The sequence below is a fragment of the Pipistrellus hanaki genome (assembly GCF_964339955.1).
Source record: "Pipistrellus hanaki genome assembly, chromosome: 5".
Lineage (NCBI taxonomy): Eukaryota > Metazoa > Chordata > Mammalia > Chiroptera > Vespertilionidae > Pipistrellus > Pipistrellus hanaki.
This window is the reverse complement of record NC_140507.1, coordinates 81,162,202-81,180,068: the sequence shown is the minus strand read 5'-3', so window position 1 is coordinate 81,180,068 and position 17,867 is coordinate 81,162,202. Positions and strand designations below refer to the sequence as shown.

The 17,867-nt window shown below is 60.4% G+C and overlaps 2 protein-coding genes across 13 annotated transcripts in view; both read right to left on the bottom strand.

Annotated features, from left to right (window-relative positions):
• Positions 1–3,178: 3,178 nt before the first annotated feature.
• Positions 3,179–10,230, bottom strand: ARRDC2 (arrestin domain containing 2). 2 transcript variants are annotated; one of them, XM_084884089.1, is made up of 9 exons: positions 9,841–10,230; positions 6,698–6,991; positions 6,541–6,607; positions 6,177–6,324; positions 5,546–5,648; positions 5,209–5,465; positions 4,868–5,030; positions 4,467–4,621; positions 3,179–4,275 (listed from the first exon to the last, which is right to left on the bottom strand). In XM_084884089.1, exons 1-9 carry the CDS (start codon positions 10,091–10,093, stop codon positions 4,222–4,224), a joined length of 1,494 nt encoding a protein of 497 aa, XP_084740215.1. In that variant the 5' UTR covers positions 10,094–10,230; the 3' UTR covers positions 3,179–4,221. The 2 variants fall into 2 exon arrangements, with proteins under 2 accessions (XP_084740215.1, XP_084740214.1); XM_084884088.1 differs by lacking the exon at positions 6,698–6,991.
• A 1,485-nt stretch (positions 10,231–11,715) lies between these two features.
• Positions 11,716–17,867, bottom strand: part of KCNN1 (potassium calcium-activated channel subfamily N member 1) — a 31,798-nt gene continuing 25,646 nt past the window's right edge. For 5 of the 11 annotated variants that reach the window (XM_084885887.1, XM_084885889.1, XM_084885892.1 and 2 more), the window contains 3 exons: positions 14,904–14,973; positions 13,066–13,159; positions 11,716–12,279 (listed from right to left, as the gene is read on the bottom strand). In XM_084885887.1, coding sequence (XP_084742013.1) covers positions 11,831–12,279; positions 13,066–13,159; positions 14,904–14,973 — 613 coding nt within the window. In that variant the 3' untranslated portion in view covers positions 11,716–11,830. Of the gene's footprint in view, positions 12,280–13,065; positions 13,160–14,903; positions 14,974–17,867 lie in introns of those variants that run through there. The other 6 variants (XM_084885891.1, XM_084885894.1, XR_014795174.1 and 3 more) reach the window with 5 other exon arrangements.

Below are 17,867 nucleotides of genomic sequence, written 5' to 3'. Positions count from 1 at the left end.
TGCCGGGCCCCCTGCCAGCAAGGGCGGGGGGGGGGGGTGGACAGGGAGGGTGCATGGAAAACAAGCTGTGGAAGCTCTGCCTGCCTCCCGCCCTGGGCCCTGGGCCTTGCCCGGCCACGGCCGGGGACAGAGATGGCGCAAGGGTCAGAGACTGACAGAGACCGAGAGATGGTGACGGTGAAAGAGATGGTGAGCTGGAGACAGAGACAGAGGGCTAGTGAGAGAGACAGAGATGGTGAAGGACAGGGGTAGAGGGACACAGACAAGAGAGACAGAGAGTTAAAGAGTCAGAGACAGAGAGACAGAGAGATGACGACCAAGAGAGATGGTGAGCAAGAGCCAGAGCCAGAGCCAGGGGGAGATAGCGAGACAGTAGTGAGAGCCAGAGACAGACTGTGGATGGGTGCCCGGCCTGATGTGGGGGCCCTGGGAACCAGTGCAGGGCAGTGACACCCCCACCTCCACCTTTGTTTACCCCAGAGCAGGGAAGGAGCTCCCTCCGGTCTCTCAGTCAGCAGTGCCTGCGTGTCCTGGAGTCAGGGACACCGACTGAACCCAGCCCCGCCCTCCAAGGTCCAGACAAATAGGAATTTCAGAGCGCGATGAGGGCTTTGAAGACAAGGAGAGGGAATGGGGGGGCTGTGTGGCGACCTCAGTCAGGAGGGCGGCATGCCCGGAAAGTGAGGCTGGGAATAGAGAGGAGCCAGCCGCAGGGAAGCGTCTGCAGCAGAAGCCACCTGTGCAAAGGCCCTGGGGTGGGGACCAGCTCCGGGTGTGGATAACAGCCAGGGATGGACAGGAGCTGGGAGGAGGGATGGGTGGGGGGTCCTAGAAGCCTGGGGAGGGTGGGGTTTTATTTTGGGAGATTTGGTCACTCTCCTCTGTGCCTGAGGGCCGCTCCCTGTGCTCAGGGAGTTCCCGGGATTCTGGACTGGCGAGCCAGCTGCATCCTGCTTCTCAGTGAAGCAAAAAATCTACCTCCTCTGAGATCAGGTTCCCCAGAGCTGCAGAGGCAGGACTCCGGGGACCCGGGGCGGCTTGTCCTCCCGAGCCCGAGGGAGAGCCTTTTTTAGAACGGCACCCACATCCGCTGTCGCAACCAACACCTGGGAGCCGGGATCTCGTGTCATGCACTCCGGGGCGGCAGGGAACTCGTCCGCAGAGGCTGGCACTGCGGGCCTGGGTGCCCGTGCTGTGAAATGATCCTCCCAGGTCCCCATCTCAGGGACTTTCAGGTCTGGCACACTCTGAGCTGGGTGCCCGGCCTGCTGCCCCGAGCAGATGCTGCAGGACGGGGAGCGCCGGGGGGACCCCAGGAGCAGGAGCAGCTGGAAATCACGGCCCAAACTCAGATCGAGGGAGGAGACGATGGAGGCTGGGGAAGGGAGGTGTTCCGGGGTCTCAGATGGAGAAACTGAGGCTCAGAAGCAAGTGCCCTGACCATGGTCCACAGCAAAGGTTCACCCACATCTCCCGCTGTTGTCCCTAGGTTCCTACCCCCCAACCCCCCACCCTCACCCCAAGAACCCATCCCTGCCCCCAGCCCCACCCATGGCCATCCCGAGTGGCCAGTTAATTGTCATGGCCTCAGGCCCTCAGGCTGGAGGGGGGGCAGTCTAGGGTCAGTCCGGGGCTTTCACTGGGCCTTGCCCCAAGGGGTGGGACTTCAGAACCTGAGGCAGAGCCTGAGCTGCTGGCTCTGCGGGAGCCGCAGTGGGGTGCGGCCTCCTGAGCTCCAGGGGCCGTTTTGAGCGGCGGTTCCATCCGTCCCCACAGTGGGACCCTGGGCAAGTCACCTCCCTGCCTTGGACTCACTGTCCCCCTGTAGCCCAGGAGGACACCTCCCACCGCTGGGCTGCCTGTTAGCCCCGAGTGTCCAGACAAAGCTGTGCACATTGGTCCACAGGAGCCCCAGTCCAGTGGTGGGCAAACTGCGGCTCACGCGCCACATGCAGCTTGCGGTTTGCCGCTCTGTTGACTGATGAGTTTGCCGACCACTGCCCTCGTCACAAGCGCCAAAATGTGGAAACGACTCAGACGTCCATCACCTGGTGAATGGACGGACAAGAAGCAGCCCATGCACAGGGGAGGACTGCTCGGCCACAAAAAGGGGTGCAGCCATGACACACCACAACGTGGGTGAAGCTCAAACACATGCTGAGTGAGCGGTCACAGAGTGTGTGGTCCCACTGATATAAAATGCCCAGGGCAGGCAGACCTATAGACACAGAAAGCGGGTCAGTGGCTGCCAGCGGGTGGGAGAGGGGATGGGGAGTGACTGCCAGGGGGGCGGGGCCTCAGCGTGGGGTGGTGAAATGCGCTGGCACAGACAGAGGTGACGGCTGCACAATACTGTGAATGTGCTAAACGCTACGGAACTGTTTACTTTAAAATGGCTCCTTTTATGTCCTCGTTGGTTTGGCTCAGGGAGTGAAGGGTCCCACATTCAGTTCCGGCCAGGGGCACAGGCCCGGGTTGCGGGCTTGATCCCCAGTTGGGGGAGTGCAGGAGGCAGCCAATCCATGATTCTCTCTTATCACTGATGTTTCTCTCTCTCTCTCCTTCTCCCATCCTCTCTGAAATCAATAATAAAATGGTTCATTTTATGATATGGGAATTGTCTCTCTAAAAAAGAAAGAGCCAAAACTGGTTTGGCTCAGTGGATTGAGCATCGGCCTGCGAACTGAAAGGTCCCAGGTTCGATTCCGGGCAGGGGCATGTACCTTGGTTGCGGGCATATCCCCAGTGGGGGGTGTGCAAGAGGCAGCTGATCGATGTTTCTCTATCATCGATGTTTCTAACTCTCTCTCTTAAAATATATATTAAAAAAAAAAAAAAAAAAAGAAAGAAAGAAAAAAGCCCAGACTCGGATAGTCAGGGCCTCCGGCAACCCGGAACCCTATCCAGCCCACCTGTTCCTCTCCATTTGCGGAGAACAGAAGCTTCCTGTCCTTCACCAGTCACGTGACCAGCACCTGTGACTGCTCCAGGGGAGAGGTGAGGGCTGTGGGGGTCTGGCTCCAACCCGAGCCCAGCCTCCCTGTGTGTCCCTGGGCCTCAGTTTCCCCTTCTGGACGATGGGCCACTCCACCCTCTTTGGCCTGGAATCCCATCAGGACGGTCGTCAAGGCTACCCAGCTCCCTCAGCAGCTGGGGGAAGAGAAACCGACAAGCCTAGTCTCTTCCTCCACACTTTTATTTAAAAAAATAATTGTACAAAAGAGAACAAGTTAAGGCTTAGGAATGCTGAGACCCAGGCGGGGACTCTGCCCCAGCCAGGCCAGGCCTATCCAGCCACTCCCTCCTGCTTTGTCCTTCTGGACACGGGGTCTCCAGAAGCACACTGGCCTGGCTGTGTCACCCCAGGCTGCCCTCTGTCCCAGGGCCTGGGTGAGTGCTCTGCTGCCATTATCGTGAAATTCTTAATATTCCCTGGAGAAGGCCCCCACATTTTCATGAGCAAGTTACGTGGCAGGTCCTGTCTGTCCCGCTCTGGGTCTCCTGGCCACCCAGCTCTGTGCCTGAGAAGCCCTCGGGTGGCCTCAGCCTGGGGAACAATCTCCAGCTTTCAGAGGCTTCAAAGGCTGGAGCCCTGCCCCTGCCGATCACAGGTCCCCGTAGCTCCCAGGACCTGCTTCCCTGAGTGACTCACCCCTGGGCCCTGGCCCCTGCTGGACCTTGCAGTGTGACCTCAGCGGAAGCACCTGCCCTCCGAGCCCCGGTTCCAAGCTTCCCTGAGCTCTCGCCTTGTCTGACTGCTCCCCTCTCTTGCTTGCCTGTCTCCTGAGCTTATTCACAATGCCAAAGCTTCGGCTAAAACGCCCTTTCCTCCAGGAAGCCTTCCCGGATTTCTCCCCGGACTCTCTCAGGCCTTCCTCTGGTCCCACCGGACTGGAAGTGTCTGTGCCCGGCTGTGTCTCTCCCAGACGGGAGGCTCCTGGGGAACCCGGCCCGGTCCACAGGCCAGCACAGACAGCTCGAACAGTCACTCGGATCCTGCAGCAGCCGTTGGATGCTTTTACAAGGACCAGCTCAGTCAGATGCCAGAGACTGGCTCTTCCTCTGTCCCATGGGAACAGCCTTGCCTCCGTTCTGAGACTTGATTTCCCCAACTTCCACCGCAGGCAGGCATGTCTCTCCCGGCCCAGCCACGCCCCATGTCCACGGAGGCTGGAAGCGCGTGTGCAACCTCATCCCTGAGGTATCCGCGTCCCCTCACACTCAGCAGGTCATGCTGCGCGGCCTCATGGCTTCGGAGGGGGGGTTCGGGTCCTCCTGAGGGAGACAAACCCACCAGGCCTCAGGGGGGCGCCAGAGGCCCAGAAACACCCCTCCCCGCTGGCCCAGGCCCTGCATGTCTGCACATAAAGGAGTTTCACCAACACTTAAAGCTCCTGTGTCTCCCACCTCCCTCCCGGCTCCCAGGGCCCGGAGAGGCACGGGGGCTGCTGGGACCCCAGGCTCACCTCGGAGTACAGGGGTGGCGGGCGGTAGCGGAACTCCTGGATGTAGGCGAAGAAGGGGCCCTCGAGGCTCAGGTCGGCGTCCTGAGGCAGAGGGAGGGGGCTCTGCCCCCCGGCTGCCGCATCACCGGCCACCACCTCTGAATAGTCTGGCGGGGCTGGAGTGAGAGCCAGGGGGTGAGGGTGAGGGTGAGGGGGGTGGTGGGCGGGGGCCCTGGCATTGGGGACCAGTGGCCAGGAGTTCTGGGCTGCTGGGCTGCGTGTCCTCAGCCTGAGATCTCGGGGGACCCACGGTGGTCAGTGTGATCATTACCGGGTGCTACTACAGACATTGTGTGGGGGAGGGGGGGCGTGTTGGCCTGGCACCTCCACCCCTCCCTGGGGGACACAGGATGGGCACTCACCCTCAGGCCGCTCTGGCATGGCGCCCAGTCCCCAGTCCAGCAGGAAGCTGGCGTGGCTGCCCACGCTGGACGAGCGGCCGCCGAAAGGGTGCAGGGGGACCGTGCCGATGACCAGCGGCAGCTCCAGGAGCAGCTTGGAGGTGCCCGGGATGTCCACGCAGACCTGGAGGGAGGAGCCACCATGGAGGGTGCCCGGGCAGCCTCCTCACACCCGCCTTCTCCAGAAGGAGGCCCTTCCTGTCCTCAGAGGCCCCAGCGAAGCCTTGGGGAACCCTCCCTGGGGACAGAGCAGGTGCAACCCCCCCCCCCCCCGAACCCCCCAGCCTCCTACAATGCTCCACCTTGAGGGTGTAGTCCACGTGCAGCACCCGGCAGTGCAGGATGGAAGGGCCCACCGGGGGGATGCGGAGCGCCCGGCCCTGCCACAGCGCCCTCCGCCCTGGGCCCACGGGCTCGCCCGAGAGGCTGGCCACCACGGCGTGCTTCTGCTTGCGGGCGCCGCGCGCCATGAAGGTCTGCGTCTGGACCACCACCGCCCGCGGCAGCACGGGGCGCGTGGAGCTGTTGTCGATCTCGGCGAACACCGGGATCACCTCCCCTGTAACGGACGCGGCAGGGCCTCAGTCTCCCCTGCAGCCCGGCGCCGGCCCTCCTCCCGCCCGGGCCCTCCCCCGGCACCTGGGGTGTAGCCCTTGCGGTCGATCTTGGCCGAGAGGGAGACGAGGCCGCGGTTACTGTACCAGGACCGGGCGACCTTCTCCCGGGCTCCGGCTTGAGGGGCCTGACGGGGTGGAGGGAAAAGGCACAGACGGGTCACTGTGGGGGGCTTCCAGACCGTCCCCAGCTAGGGGAAGACCTGAGTTCGGGGCCCAGTGTCCCCGTCTCTTGTTCACAATCTGGGAAATATCTGTATGATGGATCTAGGAATATGACCCATCTCATTAAGCTCAAATTGGAGTGAGCAAGCAGGTATGTAATTAGTGCTCGGCAGGCCATTATTATTCTGTGCCCCGGCGGTGCCCTACTTAACAGCCCGGGCATCGGAGGCTCAGAGAGGGTGAGACAATTGCTCGGAGCCACAAAGCAGATGGTGCGGCTGGGGTTTGCACCAGCCTCGCTGACTCAACAACAGCCCTTCCCTCACCTGCCTCCCTCCCAGCCAGGGCCCAGCGGTGACCCCACTTTGTGACCATTTGTGAAGGGGGCGAGGAGCCAGTTGGGGGTCCCCCCCCACGCCCCCCCCCCCCCGCCGCCGCAGCCAGGCCCCTGGGCTACCATCCCACCTCCCCAAGGGCAGCCAGCCACACACCAGCAGGGTGGGGGTGTTGATGTCCACGGGTTCGATAACAGTAAACACCTTCCTGGCCCGGCGGGCGGGCACCCAGGGCCGGTGCAGGGTGGCCTTGATGCAGTAACGGACGCTGCCGTGTTTGCCCTCGAATGAGGTCACCAGCGTCCTGGGGTGGAAGGGAGGGGCTTCAGGGGGATGGAGGGCACAGAGACCAGCAGGTTGGGGATTCCCAAGGACACAGAGACACTCCTGAGGGCCTCCCGGTGGAGACCGTCTTGGGGCTCATAGGTCCCCAGATAGGAAGCAGTGGAGCCCCAAACCGGGGGGTGGGGGGGAGGTGGGGGCGGGCACTCCCCCACAATCCAGCACCCAGATGACTTACGGAGGCAGCTGGAAGCTGAATGGGAACTCGTGGCGCCCGGCAGGCAGCGTGGTGGTCTCTCCAGTATCTGCAGGTAGGAGCGAGAGGGGGCGGCTCTGTGGCCGAGGGGTCCGCGGGGCGCGCAGCACCTGCGCTACGCGGGGGTCCCCCGCGGTACCTGGGCCGAGGAGCGTGGCGCGGTGGCTCAGGACCTCCAGGCGCTCGCTGTAGCTCTGCGTGTACGCCGTGCTGGAGCCCGAGCTGCGCGACTCGCTCCAGTGCACGTGGGCGCGGCCCCGCGCGCGCAGCCTCAGGGCGCCCACGCGCGCCGGGCCCGCCAGCTCCAGCAGCACCCGGCCGGCCACCGCCTGGCCGCCGCGGAACACCGGGTCGGCGCCCGCGCCCGCGCCGTCCAGCAGCACCGCGAAGGCCTTCACCTTGTCGAACAGCATCGCGCCGGGGTCGCAAACCCCTAGGCGCGCGGACCCGAGCCTCGAACCCCGGACACGAAGGCGCGAGGTGCGGAAGCCTCGGCGTCAGGACGCGAACCCACCCGGGGAGCTAAACCAGAGGTTCTTCCCGGCCGCCGCTGGCGCCGCTCTTATACGGCGGGGCGGGGCCGGGCGGGACACAGACCCCGCCCCGGAATGGGGATTCGCCAATGGTGCGTCGGGGGCGTGGCTTCAGTGACGCTGGGAGGGGGGTGGCTCCGCCCAGGCGTGGAGCAAAATAACAAACTCCCAGGCTCCGGGTGGGCTAGCCCTCCACCCCCGTGCACCCTGGGTGGAACGGAAGCCCTGGAGACCAGATTCGGTCTCTCGAGGGTCCCGGGGGTAAAAAAAAAAAAGAAAAAAAAAAGGGGGGAAACTGAGGCCCGGAAGCGGGACCTGGGCCTGAGGTCACTCAGAAAGACCATTCATTCGGTGCTTTGGCTTAATCATCAACCCGCCAGTTTGTTTGTAGACAGGACCCGGACATGTCCGGCCCGAGCTGGAGGGGTGTGGACTGGCCGGGCCCCGATCGGGACGCTGGGAGCCTAGGTCAGCCGGGCCTCAGTTTCCTCCTCTGTGCAATGGGGAGGGCGGAGGAAGTCGGTGGGGCCCCCCTTTCCCACGGGTACCTGCTGCCCCCTCCTCTGACTCAAACCCCGTTCAGCTGGGTAATCCCGGACTGGGGACAACCTCTAGGAGCTGCGTTCCCACGTGCAGCGTCGGGAGGGAAGAGGACGTTGTGCATGAACCTCAGTGTTGCCCCCACTGAACCCTCCCCACAGCCTTGTTCCAGGGTCACCAACGCGCCGCCGCTCGCCACTCGATTGCACCAAAGCACTTAAGCACCCGACATTTCTTTTCCAAACTCCAGCCCCGGACAAATGCCTTCTAGACTTTTAGGCCTAGCCCCTGTGCCCGCTTTGGGCACCTCCAGCCTGGTCCCCTCACAGACAGAGCCGAGTGCAGGGGGAGCTCCAGGCAACCCGGGGCCGGGGCCGCGCTGTGACCTCGGGGCGGGGATGATTCCTCTCTGGGCCTCGGTTTCGCGAGAGAAGAATCACTCGTAGGAGTTTTTAAGCCACAAGTGGCCTCCTCGCGATCTACGGGGGACCTGCGCCCTCTCCTGGCAGCGCGATGCACTGCCGCTCGAAGCCATGCCCACCTCGGCCACCCCTTTGAGTCTGGCTCAGGCCAGGCAGGCACCTTCGCACCCTCCCCCGCAAGACCTCCGCACCCCCCAGTGGGAGACGGGCATAACCAGACAGGGTCAGCCCGCGACGGTGCTCAGAGCAGGCCCAAAGGGGCGGGAAGGGGAGAGACACAGAGGCTGTCCCCTCAGTGATCAGTCTGGGGTCTGCTTACAGGAGGAGGCTCTGGGGCTGGAAGCTTCTGTCTCAGCCCAGTGGAGCCCAGGGAGGACCGGAGACCATAAGCCAGGAAGAGGTGGAGGAAGAGGTGACTCTGGCAGGACCGGAAGGCTCGTGGTGAGCACTTCCCTCGTCCATTTTATAGACGGGACATTCACCCACCGCTCCGGGACGGCAGGGTCAGACCGCAGAGGAGAAAGGGTCACCTCTCCAGGGCCGAAGAAGCCCCCGGGGAGTGGGACCAGGGGGGACTGTCGGGTGAGAGCAGCCCCAGTTTTGCTTGAGCTGCAGGACAAGGGAAGTTCCTCTGGGGCCCCTTCCTGCCACACCCCAGCCTGGGTTTCCTCAGCTGGTCAGGCCCGAGTCCCCCAAACCTCAGAGCCAGGTCTGAGCTGCCTCCTGCCGTGCATAGGTTACAGGTGGGCATAAGGGGGGGATGGGAAGGTCACCCAAAGAGGCCCCGCCCTCCGAAGCCCTCTCCGCGGCTCCTGTTCTGCTCCTGACCGGCCATTTGGCCAGAGAGTGCGGGGCTGAGATTTGCCAGGGTCAGACTCCCCGCCTAATCTGACCTCACCCCAAGTCTCCTTCCCCTCCCCTGCAGGGGCCACCAGAACACCAATCCAGGAAAGAATCGCCCCAGCAAACACTGTGGGCCAGACTGCGGGAGGGGCACTGGCTGAGCGACACAGGCCTTCGCTGGGACTCGGGGATCCCAGGCTTGGGGCTAACAGGGATCCTGGGGTCCAGAGAGAGGGATCTCCTTGCCCCACCCAGGGAATCCCCCAGACCCGTGGTCGGCAAACCACGGCTCACGAGCCACATGCGGCTCTCTGGCCCCTCGAGTGTGGCTCATCCACAAAATACCACGGCCTGTGCGAGTCTATTTTGAAAAAGTGGCGTTAGAAGACGTTTACGTTTAAAAAATCTGGCTCTCAAAAGAAATTTCCATCGTTGTACTGTTAATATTTGGCTCTGTGGACTGATGAGTTTGCCGACCACTGCTCCAGACAGACGGTCCCCACCACACACTCCACACAGCCTCTAAATCCAGGGAGTTGCCCTAGCCAGTTTGGCTCAGTGGATAGAGCGTTGGGCTGTGGAGTCCCGGGTTCAATTCAGGCCAAGGGCACATGCCTGGGTTGTGGCCTCGATCCCCAGGAGGGGGCGTGCAGAAGGCAGCCGATCAATGATTCTCTCCCATCGTTGAGGTTTCTCTCTCTCTCTCTCTCCCTCTCCCTTCCTCTCTGAAATCAATAAAGAAATATATATTTTTAAATAAAAAATAAAATAAATAAATCGAGGGCGCCCGCGCTCTGGAAGGTGGGTGCCCAGACCCTGGGGAGGGGAACAGGACCCAGCAGAGAGGGTTTGGGAGGGGGTCGGCGGGGGGATGTCCCGGCGGGAGAGCTGAGACACCGGGGAGAGGGTGCCCAGGGGATCGCGGCCCTGGAGTCGCGGCTCACCTCGGAGCAGCAGCTGCCGCCGCCGCAGGTACGTCTCGACGGCCGTGAAGTCGCTGGACACCGCGTTGATGCCCACGCTGCGGCCCTGGAGCCAGTGCGTGGTCGCCCCGCCGCGCGCCGCCACCTCGAGCGCCCGCACGCGCAGCGGCGCCGCGGCCTCCAGCAGCACCCGGCCGCGCAGCAGCTCCCCGCCGCGGTACGCGCCGCCGCGCGCCAGCTCCAGCGCGAAGCTGCGGACGCCGCCGGGCCGCATGGCGGGGCGGGGGTGGCACCGCGGGCCGCGCCTGGCCTGGGCGCACCGGGGGCTTCCGGGTCCCGGGCTGGTCCTGCCGCCGGGGCGCCGCGCGCGCTCTCCCGCCTCTGCCAACGGGTGCAGCCGCCCTGGGCCCCGGGCTGACTTCCTGGTTCTCCTCGCCCGCCCCCGTGACGCACCGGGCCCGCCGGGGACGTGCCGCCCGTGTGCCCGCGTGGTTGACACACCCTCCCCCCCCCCCCCCCCCCCCGGCGTGGGGCGGGCCCGGTGTTTGTAGGGTCGGCGCTGATGAGTCAGAGGCGGGCGGGCGGGCGGGGCGGGTGTGGCTGGATGTGTGGAGGCAGCCCCGGGCTGTGCCCTGTGGTCTCTCTCGCGTCCCCCACCTGGCACCTTCGGCCCTGGGTGCTGCCCCAGCCCCCTGTCGCCTCCTCCCGCCCTGTCACCTGCTGGTTGTGCCCCAGACACACCAAGCTCAGGTCTGGCCTCTTGGCCTTTGCACTGGCTGTTCCGTTGCTAAGGAACGCCCTGCCCGGATCCACCTCCCAGGCCCCTAGTCATGCCCTGGCCTTGTTTACGTCTTTATGGCTCTGACCTCTGTGACTGCCGTGTGTTTACTGTGGCTCCTCCATCAGGCTGGCGGCACCCAAGGGTGGGCACCCTTTCTCATCACTGGATTTCACAGACAGGGAAACAGAGGCCCCCAGAGGGGCAGCCGCTGCCAGAGGTATCCAGGGATGGCAGAGTCACAACTCGAACCCAGGTCTGACAGCAGCCCACTGGCACCTTCCATTCCCTTCTCTCTTGCACCCCACCTGTCTCCGCCAGCCAGTGCCAATGGCTTTATCGGGGGCTGCCAGGGCCTGGGCTGTCTGCTGGGCCCAGATTAGCCTCTGCAGGGCCAGGTTTCCCTCTCCACCCCCATCGGGCCTGGTGCCTGCTGCCCCCAACACCCTGAGCCCGAGGCCTGGAGGGCTCTGATTCTACTTGTGCCCAGAACCTTCCCTTCTGGCCCACCCTAAATGGGCCACTTTAACCCCACAATTGCACCACACCTTCCCCAGCTCACACCAGCCCCCCATGAAGTGTCCTCCCCGAGTCTGGGTTCTTCATGGTGGCCAGTGGGTCCCCAAGTTTGAGTCCTGGCTCACCACCCCTCACGCTGTAGCCCCAGGCAGGTGGGTTCGCTTCTCCGAGTCTCAGTTTCCCTATCCCACCCTGGTCAGGTTCCGGTAGAGTCAGTGGGATCATTTACCTCACGTTCCCTGAAAACAGCAGGTGCCCAGTACATGTCCAGTGAAGGCTGAATAGCCCTCCGCACCCGTGTCCACTCCCTTGTTGGACTGTGCTTCCTTGGCACCCGGTCCATAGTGGCTCCAGCAAAGCCAGCTGGTCAAAGGGAAGGATGTCTGACTACCCAGGGCCCCTGTGGGGGCTGGGCCACACCCCCTGCAGGTCCCGCTGTCAGTTGTCCTCAGGCTCCGGCTCAGGAGACTGCCAGGCTAGGAAGATGATGGAGCTTGACTCACCTTAACCCCCGTATCCATCCCGGGGACGCAGGCCAGGTGTCCACCTCCCATATTGTGACTGTGAGTGTCCCCCAACTACACACAACACGCAGCAGCTGGCTGGGTCCTGCTTTATTAAGAACCGGCGAGGACCCCTCTCCCTGCTGCTCTGAGCCCACCGGGGGCCTGGGGAGAGTTAGGGGCCAGGGAACCGGAGGACGCCCTGGGCTCCCTAAGCTCCAATCAGGGAGAAAGCAGGCAGCAGCCACCCCTGTCCAGACAGTCTGGGTGGGACGGGCCCCTGGCCACTCAGCCCAATCAGCTCTGGCTCCTGTTCTCCAAGAGGCACAACGAGACCGGCCTGCCTGGATGGTGTGGAGGTGGCGGCCACACAATGGCCAAGATCGTGGGGTCCGGTGGTGGGCAGGGCCATCACCCGCAGTCTGAGGGGGCCACGGGTGGCCACCGGCATGGGGAGCTCTGGGCTGCCTGGTCTGGGGCGCCAGGCGGGGGAGGCAGGGGCGGGGGAAGTGGGTGTATGGCTTGGGTGATGAGGCCAGGCAAGGCCTGCAGGGAGGTGCCCAGTGCATCCAGGCGGCTTTCCAGGGCAGCCAGGCGGGCCTCCAGGTCCTCGTGCTGGGCATGAAGCTCGGACATGAGGTCGTACATGGCATTCTGGGTCTGCGAGAGACAGAGGTGGGAGAAAAGAGGCTGAGCGATACAGGGACACACACACACACACACACACACAGATAACTGCAACTGTGAGGATACCCCCAGCCCTGCAGGTGTTCTGCTGGATCCCAGGAAGTGGTGGGAGAACAGGTGAGGGACAGACAAGTTAAATGACAGCTGGCCAGCAGGCCTGGGAAAGGCCCAGGGCTGCACTGGGGAGGGGTGGATGTGACCAGAGCCGCCCTGAGGATTGAACTGGCCACCTAGCACATACAGTAGACTAGGGATTGGACAGGGGTCTGGAGGGAGGTGAGGATCTGACCCAATCACAGACCCAGGAACACGACTGCCATAATCGCTGTTATGATAGGCGACAGGTGTCCCCACCACCTTTACGACTCCCCACAGGGCAGCCAGCACGGGCCAGTTCTGCTGATCAGGATCCACTCTGGCCACCAGGTGGCGCTAGAACACAGCTCTGCGTCTCGAACCCCAACTCTCAGAGACCAGACCCGCAGGCGAGACCCGGAGTTTGCCGCCCTTCCTAGGCTTTGGAGGGGAGCCTGCAGGGGCGGGTCTGGCTGGGGGGGGGGGGGGGGCAAACACCCCAACCCCTCGCTCCGCGGGAGAGAAATAGGATGAGGCGCCGATTACATACCTGCAGACTCTCCCAGCCTCTCCACACCTCTGCCCTCCACCCTTTCTTGGGTTCCCAGTAGGCTGACCCCACGACGGGTAGGGGAGGGAGAAGGGGGAGGACAAACACCTCGGAGCCCTCCTAGGGCCACTGACCTTCACCCCAGCCTGCCTCAGGAACCACAGTCCCCAGGGTCAGAGGGTAATATCTGGAGGCATCCAACACTGGGGTGGTTCCTTTTGGCCCTCTCTGAGATTTAAAAAAAATTGTTTTAAACGTAGGATATACAGGGTGTCCCCCAAAATGTATGCACACTTTGAATAATGAATTCCAATGGGTTAAATCTGAAAAGAAACATCACTGAGCTATTGGCTGTAAAGTGTGGGACACCCTCTATATTTTATTTGCCAGAGAAATACAAATTAAATTAGCAACCTTGGAAAGGAAAGCAGAAAAATTTGATTGGAAAACATTTTAACCTTGTTTAATTAAAAAAATTAGAAACCCATATAATCCAATCTAATTAAAGACTGAATCCAAAGAAGCTTTTGTAAAATGTATTTTGAGAGTATATCGCCATGATTACAAGGTTTAAAATTTTTAAAATTCAAATTTCAATCATTTGTGCTAAAGAAGTGTAATATGGACCACTCAAATTATAATTCCTAGTATCTGAGTTTTTCCAAGGTATTTTATATTTATAGCTATAATTTCATATGACGTCAAATTAATTGGCCAAATGATTTTTATATTCTCTTAGGATTATGCTCTAGTATCTACTACCAATTGATTTATTTTTAAAACATGTTTTTATTGGCTTCAGAGAGGAAGGGAGAGGGAGAGATAGAAGCATCAATGATGAGAATGATCGATCTGCTGCCTCCTGAACGCCCCCTGCTGGGGATCAAGCTTGCAGCCAGTCATGTGCCTGATGCCCAACCACTCACTGAGCCACACCAGCCCGGCTGAATTATTTCTTCAGGGTTCTAGAATGTATTTTCCTCTGTAACGTTCCCTTCCAAATTAATTTGATGTAGGTTAATATTAAATCACTTTGTGATCTCTTGAAATGAGGGAGAGAGCGAGTCCACAATGAGCTGGGTATAAGAAGTGAAATAGAACAGGACTTAGCATCTTTTAAAGATAACATTAAAGTAACCTCTAACTGATAATTGATTAGGGAGTGGGACCAACAGGCAAAGCTCGCACATGAACTATTTATGAAGTATGCCACATTGTCAGGAGAAGTTCTGAATAGTGTGAGAACATTCTAAGAGAAAAGCAGGAAAGAGGGTAGGACTTGATGTTTGAACCAACAAATAGATCCATTTATAACACAAACTGACTGGACTGAGCTGTGGAATCAACTTTAATTTCCTAAAAGGTGTTTAGCTTTCTGTTGGGACTATTATTTGACTTTATATCCGCAGCGAAAATACCACATCATCAATTTTGCCCATATATATGATTTCCTTATATATTAATTGAAAAAAAAACAAACAAAACACTAGCCTGGCAGGCTTGGCTCAGTGGTTGAGCATCAACCTATGAACCAGGAGGTCACAGTTCAGTCCCCAGTCAGGGCACATGCCCAGGTTGTGGGCTCAATTCCAGTAGGGGGCATGCAGGCGGCAGCAGATCAGTGATTTTCTCTTATCATTGATGTTCCTATCTCTCCACCTCTCCCTTCCTCTCTGAAGTCAATAAAAGTATATTTAAAAAAAATAAAACTATTGCCGATTTAAAGAGTAGCCTTTGCAGATACAGATTTCCCGGAGTTCCTCTCACAGTCAGAGCTTGTCACCATGGACCTTGCAGACGGGGCTGCTGTGCCCTGGTGGCTCATATGCCCTGTGTCACCTGCTGGTGTCACCTGCCTGCCCTGAGAACCCAGTGCAGGAGCTGTGCCCAGTCCTTTATGGAAATGCCCCCTTCCTCCCCAACCAGCCCAGACTGGCCCAGGGAGTCATCCCACCTGGCCCCCCTTGCTCACCTTGGCCAGCTCTGCGAGTGAGTTGGCCTGGTCGTTCAGCTTTCCCTGCTCAATCTTCACACTCCGGAGCCTGGGGACCGGCGGGCGGGTGGGGTTGTGTGGAGGATGCATTGTTGGGGGGCTGGGGAGTCCCTCATGCACTTGCCCCACCCAGGGACATGCAGTGGGGAGATGAGGTGGGAGTTGGGGTCAGGCCCCCTGCAGCCCATTCCCTCCCCACAGCAGGGCCTGGGCGGCAGCTCAGCCACTGCCCAATGTGACCACCGTCTGGCCATGTGCATCCTCCAGGAGCTGCCCCCGGGATGCACCCTGACCCGTGACCACCATGCACCCCTGACCCGCAGGAGGAGACTTACTTCTGAGCTCTGGCAGGACCCGGGGGAGCAGAGAGAAATCACAGGGCAATTTTAATCTCAGCACCACGGGGCGGCTCATGCCCAGCGCTGCCCTCCTCCCACATGCTGACCCCTGGGCCCAGGGGCTGTTGCCCTTGCTCTGCAGAGGGGCTCAGCTTCTGAGAGGGCGGTGCCGGCCCCTCAGGGGTGCGTCCGTCCTCTGCCCCCTCCCTCGAGCAGTACCCACCCAGCCCTGGCCCAGACAAACTCAGCTGCCCTTGGGCGGCAACTCCGCTGTCTGCCAGCCTGTGCCAGGCACCTGGCCCCAGAGGTGACTGTTAGTCCAGTAAACTATCCCCATGATGGTTCCTAAGGGGGAAACTGAGGCTCAGAGTGGCAAAGCCAATGGCTGGTAAAACCCCAGCGGGATCTGGTCAGCCTCTCTGCCCTTGGCCTCCACTGCTGCGGAGGCGTGGGGGATGGCCTGTGTGTCCGCGCCTTCCTCTCCCAGCCTCTGTGGTTAAACTGGGCCGGGGGAGTGGTTCCAGGTAAGACCCTTCATCACTGGCTCAAACTCCGCCCGTGTGCGCCTGCATTCGGTGGAGGCGTGGGGAGGCCCCTAGGGCCCACCATGCTGAACCTGTCAGGTCCCCAGACCCGGCCCTCGGTCTGGAGAACGGAGGCGAATACAGCCGGCCCCAGAAGGCTGCTGAGGAGCCCTGCCGGCCTTCCCCGGGGAGTCACAGGGGTTGGCTGGTGTTCCCACAGAAGATACATTGAAGTCCTAACCCCTAGGACAGGGGTCGGCAACCTGCGGCTCCGGAGCTGCATGCGGCTCTTTTGAACCTTTGCTGCGGCCCCCAGCAGGTCCGACACTAGCAGGGCAGATAGCAGGGCGGGGCGGGGAGCTGTATCACTTATGTCGCAATGGTTTTGCGGCTCCGAGGTTTTTTTTTTCCTTCGAAAACGGGTCCAAGTGGCTCTTTATGTCTTAAAGGTTGCTGACCTCTGCCCTAGGAGCTCAGTATGTGACCTGTTTCCCCAGGTTAAGATGAGTCACTGGGGGGATTATTGTATTATTATTAATTGGTGTCTTCATACAAGAGGGGAAGTCTGCACACAGACACGCACAGATGGAGGACAACACGAAGACGCAGGCAGAACGCCACGCAGAAATGGATCGCTGGAGCGATGCATCTGCCGGCTAAGGAACGCGGACGCTGCCAGCGGCCAGGAGAGACCTGGAACAGATCCTCCCCTGGCGCCTTCCTGGGAACACGGCCCTGCTGACACCTTGGTTTTGGTCTTCTGGCCTCCGGACGGTGACCATAAATTCTGCTGTTTCACACCACCCACTTACTACCGCAGGCCAGGGACACCCCCCACACACACCCGTCTCCTCTGAGACCGCATGGCCTCCTTGCCTCCCCTCAGCCTGGGGGCCCTCCTTGGTGTGCCAGCCTGCCTCTCAGCTTCCGACTCACATCCCATCCGCCCTCCCGGCTCCCGTTCACACTCGCTCGACTTCATCATCTGTTCTTGCAGGGCTATTGCTTTTGGTGGGGGTGGGGGTGCAAGGGGATCTAAAGGTGATTGAAACAGTCCTGCCCCAGACAAATGGTCACAGATAATTCACCGAGCAGGCGCCTCCTCCCCAGCCCTGGCTGTCCTCAATTCTCATACTCCTACCTTCCCCAAAGAACTTTCTGGAACATCCCCTAGGGCAAGATCCAGGGCCGAGCCACATCTAGTGTCCCCCACACCGGCTGGTGCAGGAAATTCTTGTGGAAATAACAACAATTCCAGTTCCTATATTTAGAAAATGCTGTGCGGCTGTCAGGCACAGGTGAGTCATCTGGTCATCCCAGCTGTGTCAGATCAATATCACCCGCGTTACCATCTCCTCTTACAGATAAGATACGTGGAGCAGTGCGTCACCGGCCCAGGCCCCCCCGTTAGGTGGAAGGGACCAGGCTGGGAACCAGTGGTCCACTAACAACTGTGGAAGAGTCAGCAAGGAGAGTTCCCTGCCCTCAGGGTCTCAAAGCCTGTGAGGAGGTAGGACTGGCACCGGGGCACAGGGGGAGACCGGCTCCTCTCTCTGGTTTTCGGATGGTGGTGGAAGCGGAGGCAGAGAGCAGGGGCCGGGGGTGAGGTGGACACTATGTGCTGCCAAGAGATGGTTCTGTGCTGGGGCCTATCCCAGGCATTTCTGCAAATCACCTCCTTTAGACCTCCCGAAGTCCTGGGGAGTATGGATCATTGTCACTAGAAAGCATCCCAATTATAACAGCAAACACAATACACGTAAATGGACTAAACTCTCCAGTTAAAAGACGAGGATGGTAAGCAGCACAAGAAGACGTTTGGGGTGATGGATCTGTTCATTATTTGATGGTAGTTTCGTGGGTGTGCACATAGGTTAACACTCGTCAAACTGTACACTTTAATGGGTGAGGTTGTCTGTATGTCAATTATACCCCAATAAAGCTGTTTTTAAAAAAGAGGTAAACAGCCGGGACCGGTTTGGCTCAATGGATAGAGCGTCGGCTTGGGGACTGAAGGGTCCCGGGTTCGATTCCGGTCAAGGGCATGTACCTTGGTTGGGGGCATATCCCCAGTAGGGGGT